Genomic DNA, 21,684 nt, shown 5'->3' with positions numbered 1-21,684 from the left:
TAGCGGCCGTGGCGGCACAGCGGGCAGGGCCTGGGGGCTTACCGTACGGTGTTTTGCCCATGGTCTGCGCTTGGCGGCTGGTTCTGGGTATCTGCTCTTTCTGCGGTGAAGAACGAGGCCTGGAGGGCGGCCCTTCGCTGGTCTTTGAGCGGTTTTTGTTTGTTTTGTTTTAAAGTAAGACTGCGTGCTGTGTTGTGCGGCCTGTAACCCGGAGGCAGCCCTGAGACTTCCTTCAGCGAATAGCTGTCAGCCGCTGTGCGAGTCTGCTCTGAAGTAAAGGAGAACTGCAGATGGGTCTGCAGCCGTAGTTCGGGAAGTCAGTTTCTGTTATCGAGGGAAGGACGTCTAAGCTTCCTTAAAGCTGTGTCTGGCTAGGTCGTGTTTTCAGGACACTTAACAGTGTTTCGTTGAGCTTTGTGATGGTTCTTACAGTTGACTGAGCATCAGGCAGGGCAAGCACAGGTGCATAACTGGCACTAACTTAAAGCTCGAACAAATGGTGACTTGCAGAATCAAACTCCATAGCCACGAAGTAGTTATAAAGCAGGTATGTTTAATGAGTGATGCGCATACACCCTGGTGCAAGGGGGATAGCTCCACCTTGCTTGCACACCGTTAGGAGAAAGTGTGCAATCGATACAGGCTGAATTTATACATAATCAATAGTTTGCAGGAATTTGGATACATATTGATTACATTCCTGAGACCCCGTTAGCATGTAGTCCTTTGCGTGTGCAAAGCGAGTTGTGGGGGTGGTCATGGGGTGAAGATCTTCATGGCCTTCATCCCCTTGTTTTCTCAGACTTAGTGTCTGCAATTCCCCTTCTCTCTGCCCCCCCCTTAACATAAACTATCTATCTGTAACTACCCTTTGCCTTAGTGAGGCCCCTTTTCCCTTTTCTGTAGCAAAGTGTTCCCCTTTTATCTACTATGGCATCCTTTTTCACTATTCAATGGGAAGGTTATATTTCAAGTATAAGACCTTTTAATTCTGTTGTTTGCAGGAAAGATTCATCTGCTTGGTCTGAAGGAGCCTTAGAAGCACAGAAAGGAGTGCAAAGAGTGTTATTATGTCCACTTCTAAAGAAGATGATGTCTGTAGCCATATGAAAGTGGTTATCCGTGTCCGTCCAGAAACTAAAAAGGAAAAAGATGGCAACTTTGCTAGAGTTGTTCATGTTGTTGACCAGCATATACTGGTTTTTGATCCAAAGGAGGAAGAGATTAGCTTTTTTCATGGGAAAAAAATGACCCACAGGGATATTAATAAAAGAACAAAGAAAGACCTTAAATTTGTTTTTGATGCTGTTTTTGATGAAACTTCAACCCAGCTGGAAGTTTTTGAGCATACAACCAAAAGTGTACTTGATGGCTTCTTAAATGGATATAATTGCACAGGTAACTTTGCTATATACCTCTTTTCATTCTAAAGTTTCACTAAATTCCTTGGTAGTTTTACCCTTGTATCTGGCTGCTGTACAGGCCTTAGGGTTCTATGTTTGAATAATTAGTTGTTAGTTACAGTTATGACTATCTTATTCATTCTATATGGAAGGTGGACTCGCTATGTTATGTTTTGAAGAAGAGTTTGTGATAGGGTTGTAACAGGCTTCAGAATTTGAATTGAAATACGTGTGCTAGTTATTCAACCAGGGGTAGCTTCATTGAGTGTACAAATCTATTTTGCCTACATTTCAAAAGCTTTTTTTCAACTGTGAAATAGAATACTGTGATAACTGAAGGTTAGGAGAGTGAAGAAATAATATTTTTCACTAAAACTGCTTGTGAATTAACTTTGACCTAAAAACTTGAAAAAACACATGTCTTTTGAAACAGCTTTCTGATTACAGTTGTAGGAAGTGAAGGCTAGGTAAGAAACTTAAATAGTTTATTAAAACAGTGGCACAATATGATACAGGGACTCGAATGTCCATTTTTGGTTTGTTCTTGTTTGGCTTACTGATACAAAGTGTATGTTTTTATTGTGTTTTTTTTTCTTAATGCAGTACTAGCATATGGTGCAACAGGAGCTGGAAAGACTTATACAATGTTGGGCTCCCCTGAAGATCCTGGAGTGATGTATTTAACCATGATGGAACTTTATAATTGCATGGATCAAATAAAAGAAGAAAAAATATGCAACATTGCTGTGTCTTATTTAGAGGTAAGCCTTCTCCTGAATTTAGGATGCTGATTTTAAGAAGGCTTATTTTTATGAAGCAAGTTAAACTTTTGTATGGGAGATTGGTAATCACAGCCTGAACCTCTGATTAATCAGCTGAGGCAAGTGTGGGGTCAGCTGTGGGAGCACAGGTGAGAGTGATGTAGCTGTGCTTCCGGAAGGGGTGGAGCTCAACTCTGAGACCTCCTTTAAGGGCTGACTCCCACTGAGGCAGCATCTCTTGGTGATTGCTCTCCAGTGAGGACTGCCCCAGTTTCTTCGGCTAAGGCACCACCACTGGTGAGTTTCCCTTTGCTTATGACTTTTGTACATTTGTTACCATCTTTGCTACCATGTGTATATTAACAACCAATACAACTTTATATTCCTTTTGTTTTCCTAACCATTATGAACTGTTCTGGGACTTTATGAAATGTATCTATGATGGGGCTGTAACTGGATAGTGCTCAACAAACTGGATATTACTAATAGACACTTGTTACTATCTTATATCCTTCCCAAGAAAGCCAATTTCTTCTAACACATTTATTTCACATTCTGATGTCTGTCTTGCAGATTAGTAAAGTTCCTTTGAACATCAATTGATGGGTACATAAAAATACGTTGTTAGGGATATTAGCAATAATTTCCTCTAAACACTGTGAAACTAAAACATGGTTAAGAAATTTCTGATGATAGTCAGTTCAATTTTACTGCATCTCAGATTAAAGAAACGCTTCATTGAGGGCTGCTACGGTACTGTTTAGCTCAGTACAAAAAATTTATTTTGGTCTTTTCTGCCAGCCTCTCTTGTCTTTATTGTTTTGGCATCACATTTCTCTTCTTACCTATCTTGGCATTGCTACAAAGCAGTAGTGGTAAAACTACTGTTATATCCTAACCTCCACTAAGTCATGGTGGATTAGTAATTAGTGGTAGAGGAGAAAAAAGAGGAATTAAGGTATTTCAAGAGCTTCCACAGGTGAAGATTTAAGGTGAATGACTTTAACTTGAATGGCTGGAAAAGTTTCACGAAAATTGGAGAGACTGTTTTTCAAAATCAGTTTTGGAAAGCTTTTGAGCAAAAATCCTACAGATTAAATGTTACTTTATCTTAAAACAGTATTAAAAAATGAGATTGCCAAAATCCAATCCTGTCAAGTATGATAAGGTAACTTTTCTAAAGAGATTTTAAATTCCTTTTCATAGGTCTACAATGAACAGATCCGTGATCTTCTGGTAAACTCTGGACCACTAGCTGTTCGGGAAGATGCCCAGAAAGGGGTGGTGGTTCAAGGGTTGTCGCTGCATCAGGTATGTAAATAGATACTGAAATTCAGGGACCCCACAATATTTGAGATTGAATTAAGTTGTGATTTCAAAGTGGAAGCTGCTCGCAACTTAGGGATTTACTTGTGGGTTGTTTTTTTTGTTTTTGGTTTTTTGCAATAATCACTAGTATAGTAGTAACCTGCAAACCTAATAAATAATTAAAGCATGTTCTGAAAAAGCTACTTGGGTTCTTATGTAGACATGGATAAAAATTTGTCTTCTCAAACGGACGGTGCTGGTTCAATGCTTATCTTCAGGTTGTGGAAAGCTTGTTGTTTTGACATCTTAGTGTGTCTTAAAGGACTAAAAGCACTGCTTTCAATGCTGTATGTGAGTTTTCAACGCTTCTGCAAACCTTGTGCCTAGAACTTGGGTTTTTGATTGTTTCTTTTTAATAAAGACACTTTAAGTAAAAAAAAGTGCTGTTTCCAGACAAGTACAGCAATTAAAAGTTGTTAACATAACCTTATTTCCCAACTTGATAACTAAAATTGTAGACCTAACTTTTTTCTTCCTACACAACTTTAGAGCCTGTTAAATGCAATGTAGTTTCCAGCTTCTTTGTATGTGAAAGAGTGAAGAAAGGAGTCGTGTTAGTTTGGCATATACTTTAAAGGCCTTCTTTTCCTAAGCTTGAGTCTTGGACAAAAACTGTACTATATTATTGTTTGAAGCATTAGTACAACAAAGATTAATTAAGGCATTCTTATGACTTCTTTTAACTGTGGATGGTACTTCTGGATTTAAGAGTTTTGGGGTGGGTTTTTTTTTTTGTTTTTGGCTTTCAGAAAGAAGTGTTTTCAGTTTCTGAAGCTATTAAGTACTTTTCATACTTGAAGGTTTTTAACTGAGAGTATTGCCTCAAATCCAAAACAGCAATTTCTAGTAACTCTATTTTTAAGTACCTTGGTTTTCTTTTACAGAGAATGTTAATTTTTTTTTACCATTTTTATCTATATTTATATATATATGTGTGTGTATTAGAATCACTGTAAAATTTTGTACAGCTAATCAGAAAGAGGAGTGAAAAAAGTGTATTTACTCTGTGCTCTACTTTTAAAGCCCAAATCAGCAGAAGATATCCTTCAAATGCTGGATTATGGAAATAGAAATAGAACACAACATCCCACAGACGTGAATGCCTCCTCTTCTCGTTCCCATGCAGTTTTCCAGGTAAGATGATGTAGCAGGCGTACGCTAGTTTTTATTTAAGTTTATTTGTTACCTAAATTTGATAATATAATAATATGTATATACATACCTCAAACCTTAAGTATAGTGTACAGAGCTAAAAATGTTCCAGATCACTGTTCATACAGAATAGATTTGGAAGCAAATATGAGGAAAAGCTTTCTAATTCCAGCTGTAGTCCTCAGAAATGTCTCTTCTCTAAAGCCGTGGTTTTGAGTTAAGAATATGCTTTGATATTGTAGATTTACCCTTTGGAAGGTCTTTTAATGCTCTCCACTTTTATGTTGCTCTAATGCTGCACAGCATTCTTGAGCAAAAAATATTTTATACAATGTCATTATTCTTCTGTCTATAAACTGAGCCTTTCAAATGCTGCTTTTCTGTTACTTGGTTTTACATTGATACAAGTTTTCTTAGTATTTTAGTGTATAGCCAGTTTTAACGCAAACTAGTGTTTAAGCAGATACACACTTGAACCATGACAGTGAAATGTGTATTTCTAGTTTCTGTAGATAAGGTTTTTATGCACATTGTACAAATGTGCCGGTATTTAAGGGTTTTATGAAGATCATGGCTGTTGCAATGCAGTGTAGCACAAGAACACATCAGCAGTAAAACTGCAGTTAGTAAAACTAACCATTAGTGGGTGAACAATCCAACGCTTGGTGAATTCTGCTTCACAATGAAGGATCAAAAAGCGATGTCACTCTGAATGCTGGGCTGCCACAAGCCAGTAATCCCTGCAGTAACTTTTATGGCACCTCCCGCTTCAAACCCAAAAAGTCAGAAGGATTGTGAGGCCCCGCTTTCATTATCTATTACAATGTCTATTTCATGGTCTATTACAGTATCATAGACTATTACATTGTCCTTCCAACTGTTCTTGAATACAAACTAGTATAAAAAATTAATTAAAAATGGGCCTTGTTAGCTGAAGTATCGATACATTTGCTACGGCCTATGGCAAATCACATGATCTTTTATCATTTATATGTTGCTATTCTAGGTTGCCAAACATTACTAAGCAACTTGAGCTCTTGTCCTTGCATTACAGCTCTATAATTATTTAACTGTTAGGCAGTTGTTAACTGTACCTGCAAAGTGAGGCTATGCTTAATAATGATAGTCTATAGTTGATATCATCATTTAGATGGTGCAAATACAAATAGCTGTTAAAAAACAAGTACTCTAGATCTAAATTTCTCCTATTATTATTGACAATAAATGACACTAAATATTTCACATTTATGTATTTCTGAAGTACTTAACAGCAAAATTCCTTCACGGAATGTGTTGTTAAACGTCCTCTACCTTAAGCTTCTGTTTGAAATTGTCCTTTCTCATTTCCTCAGAGCACTTGCCTCCTGAGGTCATAAATTCAAAGCAATGAATTCTTACTGAACTAGGTGGCTTGATTGCTGCATGGTCACCTATTTGTGCCATTTTTAATGAGGCACAGAGTGCAGTGCCGCAGATTGAGGTCAGAGCACAAACAGCTGAATTCCTTGTTTACTTGGGGCTGGAGTGTCTTATCCTCACCTTTACTCGACAGCAGAAAGTTCAGATTGGTTTCATCTGGCAGGCTTTGCATTCTTCTCAGTTCATTTCTAAAAATGGCAAGCAATTAAGTAATTTAGGTAGCTGTTGCAGTCTAGTGGTATTTTTAACAGGAAGGCAAGCAATTAAGTGATTAGAGATGCTGAAGAGTTCATCTTCTCCAGTCTGCATTCTTTGTTTACTCTGGCAAATTGATCGCAGTGTAGGTATGTTTATTCATTAGCAAAAATTGTTTAAGCACCAAATGAAAAAAACTGTATTGACAGAATAAGTATGTTTATATTTTACTGCAATTTTGTTGGAATGTATGACCAAAAGAAACTGCTGTGAGCAGACTCGATCCTTCTTTAAATGCATTGTTGCAAACTAATTTTCCTTAGAGAGCAGATTCGAACAAAAGTGCTTGAGGGTGAGTGGGTTGTTGGCTGTTGGCAATGAAGTGAAAACATAATGAATTGAAAGATCCTATGTAATCTAAATGTTGTAGGAAGAAAAAATTCCATTTCTGTGAATGTGAGTATAAAGCAATTTAGGATTCTCTTTGTAAAGTATTAAACAAAAGCACCATGGTCATTGATTTCTGTAGGTAACATTTTGGTGCTTCCAAGTAACTTTCATTTTGTATGTGGATGAATATACTCTAAAATGGTAATATGCATCAAAGAGTACAACTAACACGGAAAGGATTGTTCACAGAATACTTCTAAAGAAAGCACTTGACTTGGAAAAAATAAGAGGTACTGTGAGCTTTTGCAGTTCACATATTAATCCCTGAGTGATTATTCTCCAGATCCATTTGCAAGGTAGTTATTGTTAATAGCTTTCTTATGACTTCTAAAGCTAGAGTAGTATTTATTTGAACTTGAGCAAGGGAGTAGATTGATTTTTGAAATAATCATTGGGTTCATCATCATTTCTTTTTTCATTGTGTTGGATTTTTTTTCCCCCGTGTCATGGTGGTAGTAGTGGCTGACAGAGCAGCAATGATAGCATCAAATGCACTGGTTATATTGGTCCCCACAAGCCACTGCAGTCAGCTAGATGGCATGCTTGATGGGACATAATATTTATGGTTAAATGTCTGCACAGTCTGACATCCTCACAAAGTAAAACATCTCAATATGAAGACTTGACATTGCCATGTCATTGCTCTAAGAGCATGTGCAGCAATGTAATCAGCATTTCAGCAATGGCACAATTCTTTCACAAAAACAGTTGGATTCTATTCAAGGATGGTATAGATAGCAACTTTTTTGTGTGTTCTTTGTAGTATTTCTAATAGACTTCTCTTCTGTAGTGAGATAATCCTGAAATTTTGCTAGCTATCAATAAAGATATTTAGTTGCTTACTGGAAAAGCTTTTACCTTCCTGCTAAAAGTCATTCTTTGTTTTGTTAGATAATTGTGTATCTGGACTTTGTGATTTAAGTAAATGTCTACCCACGTTTGTTTTCATAGGAAAAATTAAGACATTGCATCATTCAATTAGTAGTTTGTTTTACAATGAAGCCTTTTTCACAGGAGAGACTTGATGCTTGAGGTTGTGAGGGGGAATATATCATTTATACTGAAGTGTGTGTGTGGAATAATGAAAATAAATTGTTTAATGTAAATACTGCATCTTCACGTGACACTTAAGTGGAATAATGCTGTAACAAACTTCACTGATCCAGTGTAACTGGAAGCTTCATATTTAAACTAATGAGTGAGTATTGGTTTAAGCAAGAAAATTCACAGCAGTACACTTCTTAAAGGGGGATTTTAGATGCTCTGTCTACCTTATTACCAGCACTAGCACCTCTAAGAAAAAATTACAAACTAGTCAGCAAGTATTGTAAGTAATTGCTTCTGTCAGTTTGCAGCTATTTCCTGTATTTACACAACACTGAAAGGGTTCTGTTGATGAATGAAGAAGTGGGAAGGATTGTGCTTTGGGGCATTTCCTAAATCTTTTGGATTTTTAGAAGAGCTTGAGTCGTAGAACATGATTTGGCTGTCACTCCACCTTTCTCTAGTTGACTAAACTAATGGCTGTTAACTAGATTTTCGTAGTGTTAACAGCTTGGGGTAGCTCCTTGGTGATGATCAGTATGGAGAAGTGACTTTTATCTCTTGTTGTATATTGATGCTACTAAAATAGTACAATGGGTCTTGATTGTATTATTTGATGCAGAAATATTTACATTTGGTATAGACTTGTTTACTCCTCTGCAGTGCATTATGACAGAAAATACAAAGGGCAAAAAGGGGTAAGTAGGGAAACCATGCGGTTCAAAATAAGAGCAGCTTAAAGAGTACAGGAAAAGTTATTGCTTTGGAAAAATGCAACCAGTTTTGTCACTGAGTGAAATGTCATGTGGAATATATCACTATTCAGATGAGGTCTGCTATTTGAGTTGTCCCCTCCCTAGCTTCTTGCCCACTCAAGCTGACTGGCTGGAATGGAGCAGGGGCTGACTGAAAAGTGGTGAAGGCTTTCATTCTTTACAAGTACTGCTCAACAATAGTGAAAACATTCATGTTATCAGTGCTGTCCCAGTTCAACTGTCCTAAATCTCAAAGACAGCAACATATGAGCTTGTAAGAAGAAAATGAACTACTCCCCAACCAAATACAGTACAACCATACTCAACTTCGTTTTATCCTACCTGAAGTAGGTGAAACTGAGGTGTCAGAGGAATAGTTACATTCGATTAGGACAAGCTGCCTGTTGATGAATATGGGGAGGTATAACTTTGAATGCAAAAGGTTCCCAGTGAGTATTTCTGACGAAAGTTTTTCACTATAAAATTAACATGGTACTTTAGAGTAATAAGAGACTGAGTAATGCTTAACTAACTAGTGTTATTTTTTTGCCTTGTAGATTTACTTAAGACAACAAGACAAGATAGCTAGCATTAGTCAAAACGTTCGAATCGCCAAGATGTCCCTCATTGACCTCGCAGGATCTGAACGTGCCAGTGCCACAAATGCTAGGGGGGCTCGTTTTAGAGAAGGAACAAACATTAACCGCTCCCTGTTAGCTCTTGGAAATATCATTAATGCTTTGGCAGATCCAAAGGTATGTGCTGGTTTCCCAAGCTGTCTTCAACGTCTAGTCTTGTGGAAGTGTTTTCAAACATGATAAGCATTAAGTGTTGTTTCTTTTTTGACTCTTATCTTTATAATTTCCTTATTGCCTATAGCCATGGAGTATATCAGCAAATGTATGTAATAGGGTCTTCATTCTCTTAAGAATGACTCTGTAGACTCTGCTGAGGGATGGGATAGGGAGGAAGTTGTTTTATTAACTTTTTAGTTACCAAATCATCTGATGTAGCTGAGTTTTAGCCACGTGAGCTTTGATGCTGACAGTAATTTCCATATGAAAGAAAGAATGTTTTAAGTATCCTTACTTCATATCTGATTATATAGATGATGGGAACCAGCATCCCTTGGATTGGCTTAAGTGAAAGGTTTTTTTAGCTAAACTCTACAGGTTAGGTTTTTTTCCTACACAAAAAGAGTATTGGATGAAAATGTTCTATACTGTTTTGCTTAAACTCAGAGCAGAAATACTAAGGTTTTAAACTGTTACTACTGTTGGGGATTCTGCCCGTTATCAACCATGTGTAAGTTTATTGGGCCTGATGATATGCATCTGAAGTGTTTCTTGGTGTGTTTGTTTGTTTTCCTACCTCCTAATTCTATCCATTTTGCAAAACACACATTTTGCACAGCAATAGAAATCAGTGGATAACTTAACCAGTTTATCAACGTCATGGAGGTTCATTTCAGGATTCTTTTTATTAATTTGGTGAAAGGGCAGCATTTTTGTATATAGAAGTCACCTTAGTAATCTTAAAGTGAAAAATCAGGCATATCCTTTTATAGAAAGGAAAAAGAAGAGCTGCTTGGGACTTTCTGTAATGTATTTTTAGAGTAACTTATTTCCATTCTTTTCACCTCAACTTGTGTCTAAACTAATAGATACCATCTGATTGTGTGTTATGCTGTCAATAGCATGAGAACTTCAAATAAATGTTGAAAAGCAGTGTTGTAATGATACCATTATTTGTCTACTGCTTTTCAACAAAACACTTCTTTTGTGCATCAGGAAAAGCTTCAGTGGATGTGCTTGCTTCCCTGTTTCTTCTGTAATTACTTAATTTTTATCATCCTGTATACTTGACTTGGTTATTGTAATCCATTTCTCCCCTCTGATTTTTCTCAATGTTTCTTCCCTAAAATATGTTCTCACCTGTCTTTAAAGTATACTTTTCTTTCCAGTGTTGTCATTTCACTCTTGTATATGTCCAAACCTGCCTTGTCATTAAATCTCTTATGAATGTTGCTGTGTACTTATTTCCTGCGTCAGCTGGGAGGGCTTTGCATTTCTTTATCTACTTTTCTAGTGAATACTATGTTCTTTTTCATCTTTGTTTCTCTTGTATCTTGTGGCTATAAACTGACTTTCAAATAGGCCAGTCAGAATCCTTGTATTTCCTTTGATCTTTTTAGAGTATTATCCTGTTTCAACAAACTATTTTTTTATGCTTTATCCCTATTTTAATACTTTGTTGGGCAGGGTCTGTAAAGTAGAGCATGTTTGCTTTAGGTTGAAGTAAAATAAATACGCAAGATGTTACCTGTTTGGTACAAAACTCCAGTAGGTAGGTATTTAGTAGAAGAGTTTTAAGGTAATTATAACAGTCTCGGCTGAATTACAATGGATGTAAAGGTGGATACTATAATATTTGCATTCAGTTGTTTTCCATTATAGTCACACAGAAGAAAAATAAAACAAAACAAGAATTAGAGTGTGCCTTCATAGCTTCTAGGCAGAGGGATCAAATCTGTTGTCTACTCGGTACAACAGATATTTTCAAGAAGATCAACTGCCTCATTTCTCCCCTCCAGAATAATATCCTGCATTGAAATTTTGATATATACATATCATGTATGTTCAGGAAAGCTATATTTCCTTTTCCAGAAAGGCTGCCAAGAATACAACTTCGTGCACAGAATTGCTTCTAAATATCAAGGGATTTAATGATTTATTTATTTATTTATTGCACCCTGTTGAGTGTCTGCTGTTTCAGTTATATGTGAGGACTGTTAGCAGAGGTTTGACGAGCAGGGTAGTATGCCCTTGTAGTCAGTAGTAAGTTGTTAAATCTCAACTGACCAGTCAAAGGCGTAACCCTATCAGGCTTTCCTGCCTCCAGCTATTGATGTTCTGTACCTCACTGGCGGTAGGGTCATGTTTCCCAGGTCAGGAAATGCCATTTTTGTTTTGGGTTTTATTTGTGTTTATTTTGAAGGAGGGAGACTAGGTGCGCCTTATGCATTTGATTGGTCTTTTGTGCTCTTCTGCCCACCTTGTTTGTGGCAGATAAATTATTCTCTTGATCTAGCTCGGTAGCTCAAGGGGAACAGCTTGAACAGTTGTATGAGAGAGGGACAAGACATCCTGAATTTTTGCTAAACTCAAATCAGTAGCTCTCACCTCTTGGTCAGCTAGCAGTTTCTCCTTTCAAATAAGGAAAATGATCAAAGCTTTTCTTTCCTCTTATGCTGCCAGGCAAAGTTGCAGACTTTCACCACCATCTTGTTGGGATGAATGGCAGAATTTAAAACTGTTACCATTTTGTTTAACTAAAATATTTCACACTGATTGATTTACTATGGAACTGGGGTACTTGTGGCTTTTGTACTGGGAGACTGAGACTCTCTAAATGTGATGAAGGAAGAAGCTTTACTGAACAAACTCAGTAAATATTGTTGCAGATAATCAAAACTCAGCTGGACACAGTTCTCGGGAGCTTGCTGTAGCTGATAATGTGTTGAACTGAGGGATCTTGAAAGGAAGGACTTTAAAACCTCAGTCAGTCTGAACTGAAATGGTAATAACAGACATTGGGAAGTAACCTGACCAATGATTCTTCTATAGAGGTATTAAACAATTCTAAGAGATTTAAAGCAGATTGTTTTAGTTGTAAGTATGATTTTGAGGAAGTTGATCTATATGTAAGAAATATTGTTTGTCATGTTTAGTGGTATTCCTGAAACAGTAAGCAAACATTCAAGCATATTTAAAATAAATCTGCTTAATAAAAAACAATGTTTTATTTATAGAGCAAGACACAGCACATTCCTTATCGAAACAGCAAACTCACTCGTTTGTTGAAAGATTCTCTTGGAGGAAACTGCCGAACAATAATGATAGCCGCTGTTAGTCCATCTTTCTTGTTTTATGACGATACATATAATACTCTCAGATATGCAAACCGGGCAAAGGATATTAAGACTTCTGTGAGTATATTGGTATTTATTGATCTTCTGTCAAAGTATACAAGTATCTTGTTAAGAGAAGTGTTATTTCTTTCAGAAGGCTATTTTCAATTTCCTTTTTTCCCCTCAAAATTATTTTGTTATCTCTTCTTTCTTCATCTGGGTGTTTGGTCCTTGAGTGTGTGCTGCTAGCTGAAAAGTTTTGTCTGGCAAGCCTCAGATTTAGAAATAAACTTCAACGGGTGGTATCCACAACCAGTTTCAGTGTCATACCGTTACATTTTCAGAGATAAGTAAAGCATATGAAAGAAGTGTCTGAACTGTTGTGCAAGAGCCAGTCCAGCTCTGTCACAAGTAGGATTCAGCTGGAGCTAAGAATCTGAATGAGATTATGTATATTGACAAGTAGAAATCCATTGGGGCTTTCTGTCTTCTTCTCTGTAGTATCTATAAATATTGTTTTGAGTTTGTTTTTTTAATAATCCTTCATACTGTGATACTAGCATTCATTTTACATACTACAGGGTTTTAGTATTTTATTTATTAATTTTTATTGCTCTTTTGGGGAAAACTGTATGGCTGTGTGTATGCAGTGCTGACTGCAAAAGCTAAATTTTGTGGCCAAACCAGAAATACATTCATCCCTTTCCTCAAAGTATAGTGCAAATGTAATTATTTAGTACTTAAACACAGTCTATTTTTAATGCAGGGAAATAAAACAATCTCCTTCATGAATTCTAATTTGTTTCCTTTCTTTAACAGTTGAAGAGTAACGTTGTTAGTTTGGACAGCCACATAAGCCAATATGTTAAAATCTGCAATGAACAGAAGAAAGAGGTATGTCATAATCCGTCGTTTAAAAAGTTCACATCTAGTTGTTACAAGTTTGAATTTAAAAATGAAACAAAACCAAAGTTAATGTAACTGAACCTGTAGGGCAAGTATTGTCTTAAGAACACTGTTATGAACTTAAGAAATGCTCTTTTTTTTTTTTTTTTTTTGAAAAGGGCATCACTTAGGGCTATTTGTAGCGTGTTTTAAGACAAATGTACAGAAAGGTGGTTTCAAAACTTGAGGGGAAGAATCCTGCTAAAAGGTGCCTCTTTTGTTTAAGATCATGATGTTGAAGGAAAAATTGAGAACATACGAAGAAAAGAAAGCAAGCCTTCTTGAAAGCCAGGATTCTTCTGTAATTTCAAACCATCAGCAAGCAGAAGTACAAAGGTAAATTGATTGCATGAAATTTTTTCTTCAAGACTGCTGTTAGCCTGATTATAAATACTAATTATATAATAAAATAGTAGATAATATAAATAAATAATGGGTAATATAAATAGATACTAATGTAATAAAGTAATAAAAATCTCGGTACAATGAATTTACTCTTTCAGTATTGGTTTAACATTGTTTTATGTAGAGCAGTACAGTACTGTCGATTCTGTTCAGAAAAACTGAAAAGGTGGATTTAAAATGAAACAAATACTGTGTTCTTGAGGGAGTATTTTAACTTACTAGGCAAACTATTCAACAAAATACTGTGAGATAATCCTGTAGGCTGATCATCAAGAATCATCTGACATCAAGAATTGGATTTATGGTGAATGTCTAATAACAACTTCCTTGTGAAGCGTTTACGGACAATGCTATGCTTCTGTCATGTGGGCATTATGGTGTGGGTTATATTGATTCCCATCAGATTTTTGTTTAACTGCTGGTATCAAAAAGATTGTATATGTGATAGGAGGTAGAATCTAACTGAAGTCATGAACTTCAAGAAGTAAGCATATAATTATTAAAATGCTTATGTGATGGGATTTATTAGGCTTATCTTTGCCTTCATTACTGAAATGAAACTATTTCATTGTGAAGTTGGTTATTTTTGTCCCAAAGCTACCAGTATTCTTCTGTACAATCATGCATATGAAGTTCTACCACCGACAATACAGAAGATATTTAGGGCAAGTGTTCTAGAAAGCTCCTGTTACTCTGTAGGAGCAACAAGTTCTTTCTGAGTACTGGAGCCTAAAGATTTTGAGGGGGAAGGAGCAGCCTCCTTCAATCTCAGATGTATAAATCACTATATTGTAGTAGCTACCATATTATTACCTCAGTTTCGAGATGAAATTTACATTTCACTTTATCTCAAGTCTTCATTTATTCTGAGCCTTTATGTAGCAACTTTGCTATGAAGTTATTTTAACTTGCCTTTGCTTTTGATCTTATTTTCTTGTTCTTGTCTTAGTGGAAGCACCCACATCTGCAAGTGATATCTTCCTAAAAGAACTTCTAGAACTTGTGTGCATGTGTATATGAAATATATATGTTTGCAGACCTGGCAGTGTCTTACTATGTGAAAATGAGATGATGTTAGTGAAATATTTACAAATAAAAATACTCAGGACAGCTCTTGTTTGTATCTGCGTGGGTAGCACAGAGCTGGCTTAGTGTTGTTCACTAAGGTGTTATTATTCACATTGAAAAATCACTATGTCTGCTAATAAGATATAACAAACAACTGCCAGCCAGATAATCAATAGGGGAGAGAAAAAAAAAAAGTGGGGGAGGAATAAATCAAGCAACTATTAAATATATGTAGGCTGCACAGTAAGCTGAGGACAGAAAAAGAATGATAAATGTAACACTATAGATTAGTGTTACATTTGAGTGCTATGTAATAAAATAATACAATGTTTCAGTATGTTTAAGAGAAGGGAAAAGCATAATGGAAAAGCTTCCTGAAAGATACCTGGAATAATCTTGTGGGGTGATAAAAGCCCACTCTACAGGGCTTGGAAAACTAGACAGTCCTTGAGTAAGAGAGAACAATTGGGTTTTTTGATAATGGGAAATTAATCATTTTAACTTAAAAAATGGGAAAGTAACTTTCTTACTTGTAAGATATTATAGCTTTTAAGACGTATTACCAATAAACTGGTTAAGTCTAGACTAGCAGAGATAGTATGTTTCTGGGAGAGGTATAGTAGAGTTTCTGTAAGGCTCCACTTGTTAATTCTAGGAACATGTTATCAAATAAAAAATTGGTATTCAACTGCATATTTAAAAAAAAGAAAAAAAAAAAATTGTATGCAAGATCTAATGCTGTTTTTTCTGCTCACGGCCAGGTGAAGTGTTTTACCAGTAACCTTTCAGGGTGAGGAGCAGAGGGGCGTATGAATTCCAGCTTTCAGCAAAGCTGCTTGCAGTGTGGTTTTGTGGGCTGATAATGTAGAATGCATAAATGACAGCAGATGCTGCTATGGCTGACAAATACTTAAGCAGTAGTACCCTTCCTGTGAGATTTGAATGGCAGGAACTTGAGTTATTCTTTCACATAGGAACTCAGTCATGTTAGTAGGTTTTTAGTTCCTATTGCTTTTATATTTCTCAACCTTCACGATGACTTTGTGATATTCCTAGCTATCTTCCTAGTGTGACATTAACTCAAGAGAATACTTAAGATGTTTGTCTGTATTTGTTACATGGGTCAATATATTCCATGAGATGGTTAGATTTTGATTTGAAAGTCTTACTGGGTCTGTTCCTTTGTATCTCACCATATAATTTTGATATTTATTCACCTACTTAGTTCAGTTAGCACTTGAACTGGCCTCTTGAATGTGTTTCTATCTGGGAAACCCCCCTGAGATAAAAGTAAAAATCCATTTCTTCAAATTACAGGTTAGTGCAAGAAAACAAATGTTTCCTAGAGTAGTACCCAACTGGCAGCTCATTGAAATTGAGCTAGTATAAAGTCTTCCATGCTCTTAGGCAGACTTGACTGTTTAACAACAGATTAGAATCTTGGAGATTTCTTGAGGAAAGGAGGTAATCTTTGTTACATTTGTTTGGCTAAACTTAAGCTTGTTGAGGTTCATTGTGTATGTGTTTTTTATCTACTGAAGGAGAAGAAATTTATTATGTATTGTTTAGAGATGTATTGTTACCATCAAACGTCTGGATCAAAACCAAAGAAATTACAGCTGTTGGGTATCTTTAGCTGTGCTTGTGAAACCTCTTCAGAAAAAAGTTATGAAATTGTGTAGGGGGACATGCTTTTACTTACTGGACGTTGGTTGTCTCTTCATTCATAATAAAGTAAACATTTGATATTTTATTGGAAAGAGATGGTAAAATGTCATTCTTATCTGCAAAATGTTAGCAGTTTGGACAGATTCCTTCTTTAACTGTAAGTTTAAGAGGTCACTTAATGGATTACTTTGTCCTGTCTAAATATTACCACTTTTCTAGTGTGGCATATATACCATCAGTTCTGTGAAGAACATCTTGTTTATCTATATTCTTCTCTCTCCTATCTAATTTAGGGTTTTGACTGCTATGGATACATCAATTCACCTATTCCTAAATTGAGGGTATTTGAAAAATTTTGTTAAAGGGTATTAAATAATAGTATTACATGATGAGGATTTTGAGGCAAGCCAAATAAAGTTAATGTTGAAATACCTAAAATGTAGTTTTAAGATAGCATTTTTGTAACTAATCAGGTTCTAGTAATTCAGGCTGGAGCAGGAGCAAAGTCAGTTTTCTTCTGTCAAAGAACTTTCTTTTGCATCAGTTTTTCTCTGGACAAAACACTGTGTAGCTGAGATCAGTTCTTCTGGTAGTACAAAGGTTGTGGTAAACCTTTTTGGATATTTACCTTTCATTTTCAAAGGGGTGTTTATACTTTGGCCAGTTTTCCTGCTTTTTGGGTTTGTTTTTCTTTTTTTTTTTTTGTAATGTAGGGTTAATTTAACTTCCTATAGTTTGCCCTTAATCTCATTCTGTGTGTGACAATAGTTAGTCAAAGGCAAGGGTCTGTAAGATGTTTCTTCATTTGTCAGATATATTCTATGCCGGGACTCAAAGCTCAAACGAAGGCTTCTCTACTTGATACTATAGCTGGGACATTGATTTTTAACTGCACGAAAGGTTCATTTATTGGTAATTAATGGTAATAGTTCCTAATAATTATGGAGTACAGGAGAAGATCCTGTTCTGCAGCTTCACTTAAACTGTTTGCAGAGTTTTACTGCGGTTAAAATGAATAGAATTTGCCATCACTTCTCTGCTGTTTTTCCAAAGCATGTGGGAGGGACCATGTTTCTATGGCTACCACGGAGGCAAAAAATTCATCCACTTGTGCAAACATTCACTCATAGGGTGACTGTTTGTATAGATAGTAATAATGTAAAGTAAGAGCAGTCACATTCTGCATTAGAATATCTTATTCCTTAAAGAAATATTTCTAAATTCACTGTGTATCTGTACAGATTTTTATATCAATAAGATTACATTATCTGGAGAGCTCTGAGCAAGACTCCTGAGCTTTTGAAACTGTAGAGAAGTGTTGCTCTGTTCTTAAATTGCAAGTAAAAAAAACAATAGGATAAAACACTTTGGTTTGTTCAGAAGTTGCTGCTTCTTAAACACATTGACTAGAAGTTAACTATGCAGCAAGAATATCTCTTCAGCTTGTTTTCTACTTGAGCCTATGCTCAATTTATAGTAACTGGACAGCATTTCATGATGCTCTGTAATATTGTATAGCGATCTAATTTTTGTATATCTTTAGAACACTTGCATGTTAAAATGTTGTCCTATGTGAAAATTGCTTTGGTGTCGTGACTGACACGTGCAGCGTCTTTTTGGCTATTCTGGATTGCTCTTGCAGTATTTGGGAGTGAAGGGAAGACAGTACCACCTCAGAAACTTATTTTGCAATGTAGTAATCTTTCTAGGCTTTCTCCTTATTCTTGTTACTCTAATTTGCATTGCTGTCTAGGGATAAGCAGATTTTTGAGACCATTTAAATATCAGTCTAGTTGGAGTAACTTCTAAGTATCTTCTATCACGCTGCTTACCCTGTTAGCCTGATAGGTGTTAAAGAATGATGCATATTCTGATTTACAGTGTCTGTGATTTAAAATGGACAACAGAATTTTGGCAAAATGGAGCAAATGTGGACTCCTGTACGTTTTTCCTTTTCTTGGGAAGGAGGTTGTGTGTCTATGGGAACAGGAGTTTGATTATATACAACAAATTGCTGCACAAAGCAGAGAATCTTTTGAATACAGAGCAAAGATTTCTGTGAAGAGTTTCTAGATGTCTTTGTTTTGAATCCCAGTGTTATCTTCATAAATATAAAGCTTCATTTTAGTGACAGCCTTGAAAAAGCCTTGAAAGCTTTGCATCCCTTTTTGAATTAGAGCCATTAGTGGTGCACTGAAACTTTTTTAGTGCTCATCTATAGTAGATTTTAGTTTTTTCCTCTTTTTTTTTTTAATTGTATTTATTATAATAGCCTGAATTGGAGACATTCCCAAAGTAAATGATGGCCTTTCTTTAAGCATATATATGTATAAGAATTACTAGCTCACTTGCTTATCTTTATTGTGATGCTTCACTTGTAATAGATACAAAGAAATTCTTAAAAATGTTTTTGCAAACCGTGAGGAAATCAGAGGAGAATACCTAAAGCTGGAAATGCAGCTGAGAGTCAGTACGCTGAAGGCTTATTACCGGAAACAGTATCATGAACAAATTCAACTGATGTGCTCCGAAGAAACAATAGAGAAGGTGAGTTGTCTAAATCCTAAAGTGTTTGTGTAACTTAAACAGTTAGCTAGTGCTTTGTTATTTATACTGTTGATATGGGACACTGATTAACACTCGGTTAACATTTCTAATGTTAATACAGAAAGAGTCAGACTTTTTTTTCCTCATGTCACATAAACTGTGTATGTTTCTGCTTATTACTGCTAATTGTGTAAACTTTTTTCAGCTTAATCTTCTACGGGTGGGAGTGTCATAGTTACTTAATGCCTTGGGAGACTTGTGGTCTTGTCCAAAAGCAGCATGGTAATGTATTAATGGTGCAGCTGTAGAAGCAGTTATGCAGCTGAGAAATCCACGTGTTATTCCTAATCCTGTTTATGAGGAAAAACATTGACACTGTGCTAAACAAAACAGACTCTTACTGTTTCCAATAGTCACCAGAAAGTTCTCTGAATAGCTGCTTATGGGCAAAGTCGCGTGAGCCAGAATCACGTTTAATTGCCTTGAAATTTAACTCAAGAGTTTGATACTAAGTATTTACAATTGATGTTGTTGCACTGAATGCTCACTTCTTTCTAGAAGGTCATATCAAGCATTTTAATTTTTTTGATACAATTTGACTTAAACAAATACTTTACGTACTTATGAAACTGAGCGTGGGGCTGATTTTGCTTAGTAACAGTAACGGTCTGTGTTGAGCTGAAGATGATAATTTTCTAAGTTACTATTTTTTTCAGTAATTTACAAGGCATTTTGTCCAAAAGGAAAAACATGTCACAAGTTTTTGATTATCATTAAGATTTTTTTAAATAACTAATGCATTCTAGAGTACTTTCATGTCTTGGATACTCTGAAGTAATGCTTTTGTCCAATGGGGCACAGCTGGCTGCTCGTAATGAGGGCTCTGTGTTCATGCACAATTTCATATACATGTTTCTTAAGAGCTGACTCAACTTCTTTGTTGGATCTTAGCAGTATTGCACTGAAATGCTCCAGTGTTGTTTTTGCCATTAGATAATCTACAGGTGTGACTAAGAGTCAAGCATCCCTGGTTCTATAAGTACAATGCCAAAGTTACTAACAAGAGTAGGTCACAATAATGGTAAAACTAAATGAGACCATTTTGGTTGAAACAAGTTGGATTTTAATTTGGAGCCCAGATATTTGATTGATTGCTTGCAGACTACAATGCTTCTGTTCTTCCGAGTATTTTCTACACATTTTACAGTCTCTGGGCCTTCTCTCTGAAACGCACTATGAGGCTGCGGTTGTATTTCTGTAATAATAATTTCAAAGGAAGAGTCTTCTAAAGTTAGATATATCTACCATTTAATTGTTCATGCTCAGTAAGTGCATACAATCATTTTAGGCAAGTTAATGTAAAGCATGTTTTCTTGAAAAACTTAAATTCAGAATTATTATTTTTTTTGCTTCTTTATGAAATTATTCAAGTTTGTTCCCTTAATCTCTGCTGCTGCAAATGCTTTTTCTGTTACAAACTTTTTGCAACGGTTCAGTCAGTGGAAATTTGGTCAATCCTGGATGATCATCCCATTTTTCACCTAACTAACTTCTCTGAGTTCCAGCCCTTCTAGAATTCAAGCACTGTATGCCCAAATGTCCTGTTTACATATTCCTGCCTAATTCTTGCATTTTGTTACCCCTGTTTCTGCCTATTTTCCAGTTCCTACAGTAGTGTTAACCTTAAGAAGTATAAGTCTTTATTCAGTTTTGACCTAATATACCTTGAAGCCTTCTTTATCAGCCTTGCAATCTGTACTTTCCAGTGTTTCGTTTCTTTTAAGATACAGTAAATGTTGCTACTCTCATAGGCTTTTAAAAGGTGCATTAGATATGAAATCCTCCTCTTCAGATGCTTCACTATGGTTTTTACTGCCTTTAAAAGGAGTGTATTCCTGGAAAGCATTAACATCATGGCTTCGGTTTTTCTGCTTACCGCAATTGCCCATGTTGAAACTACTTGTTGAGTGAATCCCAGTTCTTCAGTCTGGGAGTGACAATTTTCTTTTCCATCTCATGCAACTTATGCAGTCGTAAAACAGAGTAGGAGCCAAGTGTCTTGGCCAGGAGAATGTGCTTCAGAAGTCTTGCCCTCTAATACAGTCACATAGCTAGCATGCTTAATTGGTGTTTTTTTTCTATTTCATTATAGTAATGTCACATCTTTTCTTCCTTGGGATGTATTAGAAGGGTTCATCAAATGGTAGGATCTTGTCAACACCATCTTCATTGACATGACTTTCCTGTACCATGTAAAAACTGAAGACCAGAATGTAAAATAACGCTTCTGGTTTTGTCTACTTCAGCAGTCTTGAAAGCTTTGCCCTGGCCTTGCTAGACAGAGGGAACCAGCAGTAGTTCAGTACTACTGAAACTGTAGTCTGATACTTCATTCTTCCACTTGGTACTTTCCCTGCAGATCTCACATTGAGCTTCTGAATTCTTTGATCTCTTTGCTTTTTCCTCACACTGTCTTATCTGCTAAGTGAAGCTCTGTCCAGAGCCTAGTCTTTACCTGAAGCACACACGCAGCTCAGATGTCTTTGCCTTGCTGGTTCTGTGTTCTGCTCACCAAGTATTGAAGTAAACACATC

General features: G+C 36.2%; 1 protein-coding gene across 2 annotated transcripts in view; it reads left to right on the top strand.

Moving 5' to 3' along the window:
- Window positions 1-21,684, top strand: part of KIF18A (kinesin family member 18A) — a 41,915-nt gene that overhangs the window by 78 nt on the left and 20,153 nt on the right. The window contains exons 1-10 of one of the 2 annotated variants that reach the window (XM_072338940.1): window positions 85-547; window positions 1,005-1,398; window positions 2,007-2,164; window positions 3,371-3,475; window positions 4,556-4,666; window positions 9,105-9,302; window positions 12,359-12,535; window positions 13,277-13,351; window positions 13,629-13,738; window positions 18,928-19,090. In XM_072338940.1, coding sequence (XP_072195041.1) covers window positions 1,071-1,398; window positions 2,007-2,164; window positions 3,371-3,475; window positions 4,556-4,666; window positions 9,105-9,302; window positions 12,359-12,535; window positions 13,277-13,351; window positions 13,629-13,738; window positions 18,928-19,090 — 1,425 coding nt within the window. In that variant the 5' untranslated portion in view covers window positions 85-547; window positions 1,005-1,070. Of the gene's footprint in view, window positions 1-84; window positions 548-1,004; window positions 1,399-2,006; window positions 2,165-3,370; window positions 3,476-4,555; window positions 4,667-9,104; window positions 9,303-12,358; window positions 12,536-13,276; window positions 13,352-13,628; window positions 13,739-18,927; window positions 19,091-21,684 lie in introns of those variants that run through there. The other variant, XM_072338939.1, reaches the window with a different exon arrangement.

Source organism: Excalfactoria chinensis, chromosome 5, assembly GCF_039878825.1.
Source record: "Excalfactoria chinensis isolate bCotChi1 chromosome 5, bCotChi1.hap2, whole genome shotgun sequence".
Lineage (NCBI taxonomy): Eukaryota > Metazoa > Chordata > Aves > Galliformes > Phasianidae > Excalfactoria > Excalfactoria chinensis.
Note: the sequence above shows the minus strand (reverse complement) of the source record. Positions and strands in the feature narration are given on the sequence as shown.